Source organism: Lytechinus variegatus, chromosome 15 (genome assembly GCF_018143015.1).
Source record: "Lytechinus variegatus isolate NC3 chromosome 15, Lvar_3.0, whole genome shotgun sequence".
NCBI lineage: Eukaryota > Metazoa > Echinodermata > Echinoidea > Temnopleuroida > Toxopneustidae > Lytechinus > Lytechinus variegatus.
Window position 1 is genome coordinate 26,369,858 of NC_054754.1, and position 16,213 is coordinate 26,386,070.

Below are 16,213 nucleotides of genomic sequence, written 5' to 3' on the forward strand. Positions count from 1 at the left end.
AGTGAAGATATCAAATACTTCAATGTGATTGATATCCAACCGTTTGCCCATAACTTCCTTAAGACTCTTGGGTACTTAATACTCTGTCTCTTAGGGTTTTTTTCTTTTTAAGTTTAATTTCTATTTTAATGTACTCTTACCATATTTGGAGTTGTGATATTGTGATTATCATGACAGTAATACGTTGTCATTTTTATTTTTAGTAGGAATAAATGGATTTGCTGATATATAGGATTGTGAAAAGTTCAAAATCGTCATGCAGATGTCTTGTGGTTTTATTACCGAACATTAATTTCCCTACAAAATTTGCACTTAATATTCTTCAAACAAAAAATATAAAATGCACTTCCGAAGTCTTAATACTATTGAATTATTCATTGATCCATATCCACTGCAAAATACCTCTACTGCTTTATGCATGTCGATTTTGCCTATCAAAATAACACGTATTCATAAAGTGTATAAAATGGCACATTGGAATTCACTGGGACGTGGTATTGTGAATTTTGAAGTTGAAATAGAAGCCAAGGTTCTGGCACGAGTCCGCCATTTTAAGGTTGTTCATCTTGAATTATTAGCAGGATAGAAGCGAGGGAGAGGTAGCTTTATTATGTGCGGTTCAAGTACCCTCTATCGTATCTTGTAACACTCTTCGCTGCATTTATGAGTACTGCGGCGGCTTCGCATCCACCTTCTCTCTGTTTCTCCTTCCTTTCCTCGTTAAATCTTTCCATCCCTCCTTCTGTTTCTTTATCTCTTTATCCCTGCCTTCTCATCTTTCAATATCTCTATCTTTCATTTTCGTCGATATATCCATTCTTTAATCCCATTCTCTAAATCCCCCTATCTAATACGGGTTGTCAATCTCGCCATCTATTCTCTTTCACATCCTCTCCATATATATTTGTATTTTTCTCATCTACTCCTTCATCCCCTCTTCCAATCTTCCTATCCTTTCACCTCTTTCTCTATCGGCCTCTCAATCTTCCATTCCCTTATACCCGCTCATCAATTTATATAATATTTTCAATACTGTTCTGTGCTTTATCACTTCGTGTATAAATTATGCGCGCCTGTAAGTACGTATGTGTGTACAGTATATATCTGCATGTATATCTCTTCGATCTTTTTAGTTTTATTTACCCCTTTTCATACATAATTATAAGGGTGTAATCTTTAGAGTAATGTGCAGTATTATGAACTCTAGTATTTTCGTTAAGAGCGGAAATCACGTGAAAGTAGTGAATGGGAGAGAAAGACAGAGAGAGGGGGAGATGGGAAGAGAGAGAGAAAGGAGTGTAGAACAGGATCAAATACTAAGAGAGAAGTGTTTAGTGAAAATGCTTCTTCAAAATAAATATTGTTATCAATAACTCGAAAAATGAAGGACTCGTAGTTGAAATCGAAGAGAGAGAGATAGGGGAGGGGGGGGGGGGTAACGAGAAAATTGGTTTGTTCCACTTGAAAAACTAGGAAGAGAATCGAGCGATGTCTCATCTTTCATTCCCCCCGAGACAGCCCTGGACACTTCATTGCCGAGCTTGGACTCTCTCGAGCTGAATGATAAAATCAACATCGAACATTACTTACCAGGACGAACAAAACATACTAATCCAGTTCATTCTATACACCATGGTATAGGAGGTAACCGTCGAAAAAAAATTGAGTTATATGGATTATAAAGACAACTCACAAATATTATTAACACGCACGAAATAGGGTAGGGTAAGGTGTGTTGTGTTTGAATTTACTTGAGAGATAAGGGATTAGATTCATGTCAAATTATTCCCCGCATAAAACGTCTAAACGTTTGCAAATTATATCATTATTTAAACATTTCCTTTTGAAGGGAATTTGTGTTTGCTGTACTTAAATTATTGTGTCAAAACACCTGTTACAACACAATCAAAATGTCAAAGAAGTTTAACCATTCTATATGTTTTAGATTTACCATGTTTATTTGAGATTTCCAATGATAATAATCAACGTTCTTCAAATATATTCCAATTAACATAATTTAATACATACAATACAGCTTAACTTACAACTTGATAATTTGTTGTGTGTATGTGTGTTTGTAAAAAACATATTTTTATTTGAGCTGGTTATGATAGAACTTTTGAAATCGTTTATTCGGATGTTATCTTGTGTAGAAACGAACCCACGGGGAATAGTATTTATTATTTGATAGCTTACAATGATATAAACAATAGGAAAGGTTTGAAGGATCTTACTAATAAGAATGTAATCACATGTATACATAAACAAATAATTCGGCAGTCATTTTTCACCGAGGGCGAATGTACGCAAGGATGCATTTTGTAACCTTTTTATTTTTGTGAGGAATCTTTGGTATTCATGTTCCGGTGAGTGTACTGCAAAGAACCTGCGCTCGAGAAGTGTCTCAATTGGCGGCTCTCTACATTCGGTAAGAGCGAGGAGGGAAGGGTTTGCTCAGATCGTGACCGAATTTCATCTACTTTCGCTTGATTGCTGACAGTCGAGAGGCAGACATATGGGTCGGATTCTTTTTCTTATCAATCTATCTCATTTTCTCACACTCCGCCCCTCCCATTTCTCTTCCCCTCTCCCGTCTCTTTCGCTCTCGCTCTTTCATCCTTTTTTTCAGATTTTCCCCCATACTAATTTGCATTAACCCCCTTGGTTCCTAAATATTTCGGATTTCCATTTTTGTCATTTCCTACATGTGTTCCATTCCTTTCTCATTTCTCTTCACCCATCTACTTTGTTATTTTTGTTATCTGCATCCTTCCGCCCCCCCCCCCTTTTGCCACTTGTCGGAGGAAACGGGTCTTTACAGATTTTGAAGGTCAAATTTATTTTGAATTCCGTGTAATTTCCTCTCTCCCCTTTTACGACCCTCATAGAAAATGTCACGTCGGAGCTGCTCTCCATTTCCCTATCTCATCAACCACATTCACACACACGCCCGCACTCTCCCACAACCTCACACTCAAACACACACATACACACCAATACATGCACTCACTTTTTTTATTTCACTCATGCACACCGGCAAACACTGACTCGCTTCTATTTACGTACCCCCCCCCCCACCTTTACCCATTTTATCCTCTACATTTGTCGTTGATTGTATAAGCGATGACGAAATGAAATATGGATCCGACATATCTAGGCGATAGCTTAATTTAGACTACCATTCACTTTCTTCTCTATGAAAGTCACAAATGTTCTACCCTTTGGGCTCTGATTCGCTCTTCTTAAAGTAGTCAAGTCTTGTCTGGTTCCTTTTATTTTAAATACTACCCTTCCTTTCTCTTCTGTTTTGTCAAATGAATTTTTGCGTAGGAACCTTTGAAAAGCACAATTCTCTAATACCTTTATTCCATGAAGCAGTCAACAGCAGAGTTGGTTGCATATAGTAACAGTTGCCTCTCAATTATTCGAAAAGTAGCCCCCGCCCGCAAAATAAAAACATGTTGGACATGATCGATAGGTAGTTGGACATTTCAACGTGTCGTTTCAAAATGCTCTATTATGAGGCTGTCAATATTTGCTGTCTGCTACAAATTCCCCGTGGCTTCTCCCAATCATGTTATAATGATAACTTAATTATGAGCACTGATGGATTATTAGCCGAAACAAGCGAGCATTGAATAATATTGCTTTATTAGAAATGTGTCATTTCGTGTTTACCTTTGTATGGATCAATTTTTGTTGGTAACGATTTAGTTGGTATGCTTTGACTTTAATTTTCTTTTAGAATTAACGCTGTTTAAGTAACGATGTTACATGTGTGAACAGTTTACTTATCCGAGAGAGTTGAAATTTCGGACTCATTCAAAAAAGAACATCCTCGCTGTGTCTCCATTTTCGTGGTACGGGTAATAATAAAATGGGTGTTTGCTAAAGGTCTCAGTTTCAGACCGGTGACATATCTCGAGGGCAAGAAAGGGAAGTGTTCCATGTGTTTACCGTCGTTTGAGGGTGAAGAGATTTGGCACCTGTTTTTTAACTTAATTTTGTTACATCATCGGCAATTGGTGCACGATTGCGTAGACCGTCCGATTGTAACTCGCCTTTTATAAAAGTGAATGTGATTTTATATTTGGTGCAATGAAAGGTGATACAATTTCTTTGCTGTTCGGAAATATGAACTAAATAACCTAGTTTTAACGAGATTAAATGTTTCGTTCATTTTAAATGGTAGAGTGTATGTTCTATGAAATATTTTATGGAATGTGTAGAAGCATGTAGAGCATTTTCAAGTCGTCAACATGTGTTCACACTTTTCAGACGTTTCCCTTTCAAATAGGAATAATACAAAAAGAAAAGGCTGGGATATCTCGGGGGATATTTCTAGAAAATCAAAACAAAGAGAGTGCAATGATGGAATCAATCAATGTTGAGCATACTAAAACAATATTTTATGCAAACCAGAATGATCATTGTAAATCGGCACCAAAATCAAAATTGGTATGCGTTCATATCTTATGAAGATAACAAAAGGGGCCCGTAACACAAAGTTTAGCGATTGATCGCTAATTTCAAAGAACAATTCTGATTGGTTCATAGCCGGTCTACTTAGCAAAATGCGCATGCATTGAGGATCTTGATTGGTTATGTCATTTAGCGATCAATTAAACCTTTGTGTTACGGCGCCCAGGGGTCTGCTGCGTTCAAACTGTTTACATTATTAAAAGAAGCCCGGTAAAATTCGGAAGAGTAACATGTCATTGACTTTCACCTAGGAAAGAAAATGGGTTTAAAATCGTGTTTTCCATATTAGAAATACACATTTTGTGCCTCATGGCCCAGGGGAGTTTTCATCTGACAAAGTATTATTAATCCGTCAGTTACCATAGAAACAGTGCTTCTCAGCCAATGAAAATCAAGGAAAATGGTCAGACCATACGACCCGTCAAATGACAAATGTTGATGAACTGCTGACATGTTGGCCTATGTAATGGCGGATGTTTTTACGCGTTGATATATGACTAGTCTCTCGTTAATTGAATTTCTCGAAATCTCGGCTTCCTTTCTACTATGTTGTCCTTAGATCGATACAGTGTCCTCCTTTCCTAACTAGATTGTGATGAATGTCAGTCGGAAGGGTTCAACCGGTGCAAGTCCGAGAACTGTCTAATCTCCCATTCGCTTTTTGTGTGTAATCTTGTTCAAACAGTTGTCTTCTAGCACATTGTATTGCTTACAAAAATCAAAGTACCTGGATACGCGTGGCTGATTTAGCGGGTCATACAGAAATGAGAAAACACGAATTCATGTTATCGTTGTAATTGTGTCATAAAAGAGTGTACTTCAGTCAATATATTGAATCCTTAGTATGCTTAAACCCAACGGGCGTCAACTTTATAAAACCATTGTGAATGTGTAAATTGCATGAAGTGATTCATCCTGTTCTATGTACTACACTGTATTGACATTTGAAGTGTTTTCGTTGAGATTAATTGCATCCACCTTTATATTAACTCGTGACCCTTTCTCAAAACTTAAATCTTGCTCTGCTTTTTATGCTGAAACATAAGTCTGCATGAAGGAAAGACTACCTCCCCGTTACGTAATACAAAATTTCCTATAAGGAAGAAATGGGTCCAAAATATATTTTTGACTATCATAGGCCTATACTTTGAACTGAAATATACTGCTCTATCCACATTTGCAGTATGCCGAGTTTGTTTTGGTTGATATGACATATTTCTATATTCCAGTACATTAATAGGCCAGGCCCACCTTAAAATGGAATTATTGGCCATGACTCTGTTTCTCAAGGTTATATCTGTCCGTGTCTTCCAAACCTAATTATGATTTGCGTTGTGGATTTTAAGAGACTGAGACGTGGATATTAGAATTACAAGGTCTTATTCAATCGGACATGCTTAGATGATTTAGATCCACGAGCCGTGAGAAAGAAATATTTTAATGTATTCTGACAAAGCAATTGTTATTCTACAATAAATCGACCATACGCTACGACATATCTATTCAAAAATGAATCTGCCGTCTTGAATTCACAATATGTCAGATTACTTTTTCTCCATCTGCGGCAAGCACGGTATGCATAATGTGTGTGGAGATCTACCTTCGTATTAATGTACAAACATTGTTGCATCTAGACTGCATTATAAATTCCCCATCATAATTCCCAATGCATTTAAAGTATCACCTCTCTGCGACAGTGTCTCCCGTAAATGGAATTTACCCAAGACGAGTAAATTAGCAATGCTCTCATTTCACATCTACCCCCGATAATACACAGGGCAGCTATTATCTCATACCCCATCGCAATGAGTGCAAAAGGCTTCGTTCCAATTATAGCAATATTAGAACACTACACTGTAAACAATATTGGTTAAAATTTGAACAAGCCCGAGGGTAAAATATATGTTCAACCACTTTTGGGCAGTATGTCATTTTATAAAATCTGAATGTAGGTTAATTCATTTTTGGAAGCTCCATGTGAATCTGGTGCCCTATTTTGATCGGGGTCAACTCTTTCTTATTTTTATTAACTTTTGATTACCTCGTAAACACGCCGCATTATTTTCGAGGCGGTAAAAGAGATTTTGACGATAAACTTTAAATTTGACTCCTACTTCGGAAGAATACACCGACCCTGTCGCAATCCATTGCCCCCTTTGGCGATTCTGGTTTCTATATAACCACCACGGGTATTCAGATTTGCATGTGTGAGACCCATTAAACATGCAAGTCAACAGTGATTGTGTGATATGCCGATAGCAAATCAAGATGATTTAGTTCAAGTATATGAAGCGCCATGCGGGGGAACAAATATACCCCCCACCTTTCAACTGAGCACTGTATAAGACCATGCATTCGAGTTACAGTTTCAAATATACCGAACTCATACAGAGTTGATAAATACTGTTATTAAAAGTGTTTTTAAAAATGTTATCGGTTGAATCTGAATCATGTACTTTTATAAATATATATTCAGTTGTATATTTCAACAACAATTATTCATTCCGCGTTTTATAAATGCTCTTTAGTTTTGGTATTGCCATTCGAGGGTTTTTAATTGTACAAGTGTAACATTACTATAATAACAATTTTTTTTAATCAATATGTTCAAATTTAAGTTCATGAAATGTAAAATATTTTGATTATCAGAATTAGTCATGAACATGCTCGGCAGCAAATGTTTTTCAAAAAACAATGAAAACGAGACTATGGCTTATGGTATGGAGTCTTAGGTTATTGCCGTCTTTTAGAAAGTCATTCGTTCGAAGTACAATCTAGGGCCGGCAACCTACCTATCATCATCACTGCGTTACTGTCATGCTGTGCTCAATTTATCCTCTCCTTATAGCTTATTAACTTCTGGTCTTCATGTGCTTTGAGTATATATTGCCTGCACGATGAGACTTTTCTCATGATATAATATATCGCACAGACTACCTCAGACTCGATGGCGCTGCGAGCATTTACAGACATCCATTCAAGGACTTGCAGAGTTAGGCTCTACCCAAAGCTTTCGGATTTATTAATGTAGTGCAGAAGTAGAGTCTCGAAGCATGCAGACTATATAGATATTGAGAGTGTATCTAATCCGTCAGTATGATACGAGACGATGCGCTGTTGGTTTAGCTTGATGGTAATTTCTAAAGTAGGGGTGTACGTGGAGACTGAGTATATTTGTGTAGGAAACATACCGAGTGCCTGGAGATAAGCTAGTCTTAGCATGTGGACACGATGTCATCTTTGCAATGTTTTACTTGCCGCATCGCTTTGCCCAAATCGTGCCTGTCAGCGATACTAGAATAAAAAGGGCGTCTTTAATAACAGAATAAAGTATGTCTACTGATTTAAACTCGCCTGATCAAACTCATTTGACGTCAAAAACTGGTCAGGTTTTGAAATGTTTCTCAAGTGGTCTATAGGGTTTACTTTCGTAGACTAAGTGCTCGCGGATCGGACCGCTGCATTAGAAGTACATTAATGTACACAGTGGGTGAATATAGAGAAACCATGTTCAAACAATCAGTCAGATCCAACTTTTATACCCGCGTCGTGTATAATTACATTTTCCCGGAAAGGAAAACCGCCCTCCCGTTCAGGGCGACCCATGCCTGCATCAGTGTATGAGGGAAATATAAACATCGAATGCATTTACTGGTGTCAAGACAATTTTTAATATTTAAAAAGGCATAAAGCGGCTGCAGACCGCGTAGGTTGTTACAGCCAATGTTGAATTATTCATTTATCATACCCTCATAATGGGAATAGCGAACGAATGACCCCAATTAGTCCCACGTTATCATATGCACTCGATCCACTAATTCCTTCATAAATGTATTTTCTCGTCTCTTGAAGGCTCGTTGTGAGACGTTTGAATATTCTCTATCAGTTGTAATCCATCGATAACGCCTCTGACTTGCGGCCACGTACGGGATAATTTTTCAGGTCATAAATTAGCCGTCTGTATGCGGCCAGCGCGTCCTGTGATTTACGATCGGGATTGTGACGCTTCTTTTCCCGCTTTTTTTTCTTGCTCATCGTCTGCTTGACGATAGGCTTCTAATTCGCTTACTGTCATCAACGGGCCTGATTTATAATCACAGAAATTGTAATCTTATCTTGGCTACTTACACTCCCTGTGACAACCGCCGATGCTTTTATTGCATATTATCATAGCATATTCCCATTGGCCTTGTGCGTGGGCGAACATCTTATCACAATTACAACGAGAGATAATACAGATCAGTAGAATAAAACCTGAAACACATTTAATGAAATGCATATAAAATTCATATTTCATGTATTTTCAGAATATCATATATTGTTCTTCTCTCTTTTAACTTTCCTTGTAAATCAAAGAAATATTTGCAAATTTATATGATTATGAACGAAGGTGTTATCTACGACTGATTAAACGCTATAAATATACAAATGACAGATAAACTTAATTAATTTCTTCAGTGACATCCTTACAAATGTATAAGTTAATCTGACTTCCTATTAGTTGATATTTAAAACAATGAGTGAGAGTGGTTGCAAAATAACATATATATATTTACAAAAATAATCAAAATTAGAATGTGATTCCTTAAATCTTGGAAAGTGTTATTGAATTGAAATAGCTTGTTGAATTACACACGTCAATGTGTTACCATATTTTTCCGTATTTGGTGACCAATAATAGAGGTATGATAAGCTGAAGTTTTGCGTACATCGTTACTTTTACTTAGAATCAACAGTTTAACTTAAATTTCAATTCAATTTCTGTTTACAACTTTTTAGGTTATTTTGTGTGTATTTCAGAATTTGACATTTTGAAAAATACAGACAAGGAATTAGCGATCAATAATGCACTTCAAGAAACAAACATAGCGGTTGAATTGAACATACTGCGCTTAAAACATAGTTGAATTGCGACCTGGCCATGAAGTAGTTTTGACTAAAGGTTGATATTTCTTTTTTTTTCTTTGCGTATTCAAACCATTGTGTGTGTGTTTTTTATTACGATCTGTTGAATTTCCTTGACTGTTGTTTTTTCCTCACTCCGTTCGAGTATTTCATCTTAGCGACAATTATAGCCAACTGTGTTGTGTTAGCATTGGATACACATCTCCCGGAGGATGATAAAACACCGAGGTCAATAGCACTGGTAAGTACATGACACCAAACATATCTTGTCATATTTTTCGGCCCCTTTTTTACAGTGCGTCCCAGAAAAAAAAAGAAAACCGAGAAATATTGATAGTTTTTCATAACTTAATAACAAATAAAGTAGACAAATGACATATCACTATAAAGCTTATAATCTTCTCTTTCATCTGACACAACGCAAATAATTCATCATTCACCCATGAATGAGTTAAAGCAATGTAAAAATGAAAGCTACCAAAAGTCACTTGGCGGGCGTTTTCTGAGTTTTAAGAAGAAAATTATACATGTCTAAAGAGTTCATTATCTGCTCTTTAATTTCCAAGAAATAGCGAAATCATTTGAGTTATATCAGATGAAAGATGACCCCTCGCCCCCCACCCTTGATCATGTTGCATGTTGATTTGCAGCGCTGTCAGTACCGGGTATCTCATATTTTATTGTTGAAACATTTTACATAAATTCATCAGGGTAAAACCTTGCGAATTTTTCCCTGATGCAGTGCCTTTCGAAAAGCTTCAGTATGATGTAGTGTGTTTGACATAATTTTTAAGTCATATTTTTTAAGGCGTTGAAAAAGATGTCGAAGAAATAGGTCTACTACTTTCGCTAAGTATTGAACCCTACCCCCCCCCCCTCATAAGTGGTGGAAGAGAAGATGTATCAACGATGAAAAGAGAAGGAAGAAAAACCGTTTCATTTCAGGAACCTCGGAAATAATATCGTGCAGTTTGATTGGTCGGGAACGAATTTGTTATAATTCAAGCACGTTCTCTTGATAGCGTTCACACAAAACGTGACTTTGAACACAATAAAGATGACATCTAAGTACAATTTCACCCCAATAGAGATAAATTGGATGTTGGTTATCTGTTGACTATAGACCACATAAAATGCAATTATAGGGATTGTGCTAAATATGTAGCAGGTACGAAGCTGTACGATCAAGAATTATGATATTTATATGAATTTACATCTATGATTAAACGTCAAGATATGAGATGCATCAAAATGAATCGATTTGCTTTGGGGCATCTTAAGACCTTTTAAGCTTTATCCGTCTTATGATGTCAGGTCGCAGTCCTCCCTGACGCCAAACGATCGTTGTCGTTTTCTAATCAGACTCCGTTGGCCAAGTCGAAGGACGGATGCAATAACACCAACTGTCACAAACTTACACATGTTTTAAGTGATTTATTCAGTGATCTGTAATACATTAAGGGTTTCCTGCGCTTACTCAAATTTCTACGTAAAATTTCATATAATAAAAGTTACTCCAAACAGTAGAGGATCGAAGGGGGCACATCCGTGGTGCCCCCCCTTGAGAGTCATTGTCAGTTTTTTTAAATAGAAATATGTCGAAACACAAATGATGACCCCTGTTTGATTGTCAAATTTTACATGGACATTATGACTTATTTTGGCTGAAAATCTTTTTTTCTGGTCAAATTTTTCTCGGGAAAATGTGCCCGCCCGTCCCCCCCTTGAAAATCCTGGGTTCGCCCCTGACCCCAAAGATTAATCAACACGGCATCTTAATGGAGTTTTGAGGAATTAAAATGGATACATCAATTTCCTTCTCTTCTCTTCTATCTTACATGTCTTCGCTTGTTTTCTTATATGCTTATGTTTTCGATTGCTCTTTCCTTCAGCATTATATAATTTTTCCTTCATGATTATTCTTAAAGAATTTTGTTCCCATTCTATTACTCTGACTTGGACTCAATAACAAAGATTCACTCGGGTATTCACTCCTATCCGCCTACACTACGTACACCTTGAAATTCTTATTTAAAAAAAATCATTTGTTACATTTGCAAGATATTTGTAAACTTCTTTTTTATCATATTTTTATCCCACGCACTATTTTGCAGTTCCTTTCATTCAAACCTATTTAACTAGTATATTTCGTACTGATTTTTCCGCCATTAAAATTATTTTCACATCATTTTTACTGTATTCATTACATACTGCGTAATCTATAGTCATCGTGAAAGAATATCGCGCGAAAAGAAATCAATATAGATTCTCATTGTAATTCTTTAGACCTTTTCTTCTCAATCTAGATCTTAAAATCAACATAATACCCACCTTTCCAGGTCTCAAATCCTGAATGAAATGTGTATTTTAAGGAAAACCTGCCTGATTTTATCCTTGAAGATATAAGAATTATATCCACCAACGTTTCTATTCTCCCATACAATGCTGCGCGACTATACAGTTAAAACGAAATTCTTAGATGCATTTGACGTCACCAAGCTTATACCATTGGGTAATGAAAAAAAAACCTTTTTTCCTTTGCGTACTTGTTGTTCTTATATGATAACTGGATCTCATGAAGTGATTTATTTTTTATTTTTTGGTAAATGTGATTAGAATCGTATTTCTTAAAGTTGTGGATTTTCAATCATTTGTTAGATTTGCATGTAAAATATAAAAAAACAACAGCAGTATTATTAGATCTATGTTTAATCTGCAAAGAACGGAGAAATACATTTGTTTTCCACGTTGGGCAAGATGTTTTGATATAAAGTATAAATAAACCAAATCTATACCAGTGGCCACGGAGCGATTTTGAAGGGGGGGGGGTAACCATGCTAAAATGATTACAATCAGATGGAAATGTATACGTTTTTTAAAGTTTTTTTTTTTTTTTTTTGTGGGGGGGGGGCAAAAGACAGGGGCTGAAGCCCCCACCCCCGGCTCTGTGCCATCTGCATACCTAATCATGTGCAGAATTACTTAAGTTGGAAGGGTGTCCTTAGGGTTATAAACCCTGAAATCCACACCCCCCCACCAAAAAAAATAATATTAATAATTAAAAAATAAATAGAAATAAGTAAATAAATAAATAAGACGATTGAAATTTACTATCCTCATTATCTGAAAAAAATACCTAACCAAGTATTGTGTTATGTCTGATTTTCCTTATTGATACTTATTTCTCTATGTTTTTCTTTTCTTTCTCTCTCTCTCTCGTTGCAGGAAGACACTGAAATATACTTTCTCGCCATCTTCTGTTTGGAAGCTGCGATTAAAGTCATAGCTCTAGGGTTTTGTCTTCACGAAGAGTCGTATTTACGAAACGGCTGGAACATCATGGACTTCATAGTTGTAGTCACAGGGTATGTATGAAAAGTTCTGTAATATTTATAAAGGAATTTCAAAGCCCACTACTATATATCCCGTCACTAATTAAAAGACAGTATTCCTATTACCAATGGGGTAATAAAAATGGGTTATTTAAAAAACCTCGGCTTGATTAATTAAGACTGGTACAAGGACAACCTCTTTTTATGTATAATAGTGACTTCAACGTTGCATCTTGATACATTAGACTATTTCGACTGGTGAAATACGTGTTTTTATCAAAAGTGATAGTCATGCAATGGTAAGATGTTACCACAATTCGTAATTAGCAAAAATTGTTTTTACAGTTAAATGTCAAGTTTTTTTTGGCGTTCCATAGTATGCGAGATCATGTCGTCTGTATTGTCTGTTATATTGGGAACTGGAAAGTGAATTTCTTTTGTTTGATGCGGGGTTGGATGTCACATTCTGTGAAAAATGTGGAGAACGGAAATCAGCTTTGATTGTCCATTTGTAATTTCATACCTCGGATGGGAGTGGGATGATTTTTTTGTAGGAAGATATTTTTACCGAATCATGCTGAATCTTTGCGGAAGGCTGACCAGGAGATCGTGGGTATGGAGCGGGCTGAGACTTTGTAAGTTTCGGTGCAAATTTTGCCACCGCGGTGCTACTGCACTTGTTCACTGCTACCACCCTGCCTGGCCTGTGGGGAATCTACAGGTAGGACTATGGTATGCCAATGTTGTCCAGAGCACACACTTTAAAAAGTCATTAAAATATCACATTTGTGACTTCAATAACTCCATACATCTACTTGATTTGCTAGTTCAGCCCTCTGGACTGCCATACCCGAATAGAACTCCCAAGGATTTAAAAAGCGCGAGCGCGCCCTCTCCCGTTCAGGCTTACTACCCATGATCACCGCGCAACTAGCGTCCATCTTCCTCTTTTGCTTTCGGCAAGCCACCTGTCAAGACGTGCTCAGATAAGTCTCCTAAGAGCTCAAATCTTTTTGAGCTTTGGTATATTATTTTCGCTTATCTGTGGTGCATTCTCCCTTTTAATTTCAATCTTTCCATTTGTGTGTAAGATTGTGTTCAGAATTTACACTTGGCGTGACTTTTTAGACGTGTTTTTGGTGACACTTAAATTGTTTTCTAACGTTTGAGTTCTCGTCGCGCCGCATCGCTAGCGCGTTCGCGAGGCACCGGGCTTGGCCTGCCTACGTGGCAGCAAGCCTTCACCACCTGTCATGGTTATTGTTCTTCACGTTCAAAGCGTGGTGGCTTTTGGTGCCGTTTTTGAATTAAATTCTAGACAGCCTCTACACTTTGTTGTCGAGGGTGTTATTGTTATTTCTTTTTGCAGGTTGGGATCTTCAACTCTGTTCCTTCCTTGCTTTCTGGAATTGATTTATTAAGATTTTCGATTGATTATTGATTGATTAATTCTTCAATTCTCTTTCCTTTCTGTTCTGAATAAATTTCTTAATTGATATTTTATTCACAGGCGGATCTTAAAGCTCAATTCCTTTTTCCTTCTGTTCTGAATAAATTTCTTGATTGATATTTTATTCACAGGCGGATCTTAAAGCTCAATTCCTTTTCCTTCTGTTCTGAATAAATTTCTTGATTGATATTTTATTCACAGGCGGATCCTAAAGCTCAATTCCTTTTCCTTTCTGTTCTGAATAAAATTCTTGATTAATATTTTATTCACAGACGCTTCGGGGATTGTTTAATTCGGCTTACGCAATTATACCTGATGATTGTTTGGTTATTCAATCCCCCCTAAAAAAAAAAAAAAAAAAAAAAAAAAAAAAAAAAAAAAAAAAAAAAAAATTTTTGTTCTTTACAGGTGGGGTCTCCTTCCTGTTAGAAATTTTTTTGACCTGTCCCGGAATTGTTTTCTTCGTTCAATTCCCTCTTCCCTCCTAGTCTTATATATTTTTTTATTTCGACAGGCGGGCTCTACGATTCCCTTTGAGGATTTACTGTGTCGTTCTTCCTCTTGGAATCGTTACTAGAGACGTTCCTCCTTCTGTTCTGAATTTCTTTACCTTTCCACAGGAGGTTACTTTTTTTTTTTCCTCTTGGAAATTATCGTAAAATTTCTCTTATCTAGGAATTATTTGTCTCTCAATCCCTTTTCTTCCTGCTCTGAAATGCTTGTTTTTGTGTTTCTTCGCAGGTGGAAACTTCTTTCTCTTCTGAACTTGCATTCATTTTTGAATTTTTGTTTCGAATTTTTCCTTCGGGCACAAAAAAAAAAAGAGAATATAGTAGGGGAACCTTGTAGGAGTTCTTTTTTCAAAGTCTCCGACCTCCTTTTTATTTTCTTACAGGCAGATACCTAGCCTATTCTTAGGTTCTTCTTCCTCCCTACCCCTCCCCTCTTGTTTTGTTCTGTTTGCTCAAACAAACTCCTTTTAGGAGGAGGGAAAGACCACTCCGGTCTCCACTTTTAATCTAAGCGAGATCTTTGTAAAAAAAAAAAAAAAAAGAAAAATTCTTGTTTTTCCTTTTTCAGGGTAGAGAGAGGTATCTTTGAATGGGACTAACACAGCCCCAGAGGACCTGGTGCCCTCCACGGGGACCGTCCCGATTGCAAGTTACAGAAGTCGGCCGCCTCCAGGCGAGCAGGAGGGACGCCGCGGTGAGCGCCCAGCGGCGGTGAGTATGAGGGTGCGTCGATCAGCATTCCGAATTTGCGGTCGGATGCTAAGAGAAGGAAGGCCAAGACTGTGGTGCCACGGTCTCGGACAAAGGAAAAAGTGGTAGCCAAGGCTTCCAAGCCTAAACTAGGTCCTGCCGCCGCAGCACCCATAGGGCTATGCGACCCACCGGCTACCGGGTCACCAGAAGTCCGGAGGGAGAGTGCGGTTCTCTCCCCCCGGCACAGGTCAGGATCTCTGCCGTATAAGTCGTCCTCCGTTGACAGCATCGGGAGAGATCGCCCAGCCCCTGACCGCGAGAGGCGTCACACAGACTGTAACCACAATCTGATCGTGACCACAATCTGACCCCGTCAGATTCGGGTGAAGTTTCGTTGTTGGCGGCCGCCCTGCCAGGGGCGGCAAATCGTAAGAGATCACCCGTGCCTCTTGTGCCTTCTTCTGCTCCGGCCACGCCGGCGGAGCCCGCAAAATAAGAAGAAGAAGAAGAGGTCGAAGGAGAGGTCGGCCAGCCCTGTTGCCATGGGCATTCCTCCTTCAGACCCTCTTATCGGTGGCCAGATGTTACAGTCATACATGTTATGCTGCTATATTCTGCTACCGCGAGAGGCGTCACACATCGGGCTGTGACCACAATCTGACCCCGTCAGATTCGGGTGAAGTTTCATTGTCGGCGGCCGCCCTGCCAGGGGCGGCAAATCGTAAGAAATCACCCGTGCCTCTCATGCCTTCTTCTGCCCCGGCCACGCCGGCGGAGCCCGCAGAAAGAGAAGAAGAAGGAGAGGTTGGCCAGCCCTGCTGCCATGGGCGTTCCTCCTT

At 38.0% G+C, this 16,213-nt stretch overlaps 1 protein-coding gene across 21 annotated transcripts in view; it reads left to right on the forward strand.

Moving 5' to 3' along the window:
• The window catches only part of LOC121428589 (voltage-dependent calcium channel type A subunit alpha-1-like), a 203,248-nt gene that overhangs the window by 27,997 nt on the left and 159,038 nt on the right, over positions 1-16,213 (forward strand). For all 21 annotated transcript variants that reach the window (XM_041625320.1, XM_041625326.1, XM_041625319.1 and 18 more), the window contains exons 3-4: positions 9,523-9,628; positions 12,613-12,752. In XM_041625320.1, the coding sequence (XP_041481254.1) occupies positions 9,523-9,628; positions 12,613-12,752 (246 nt within the window). The remainder of the gene's footprint in view (positions 1-9,522; positions 9,629-12,612; positions 12,753-16,213) is intronic.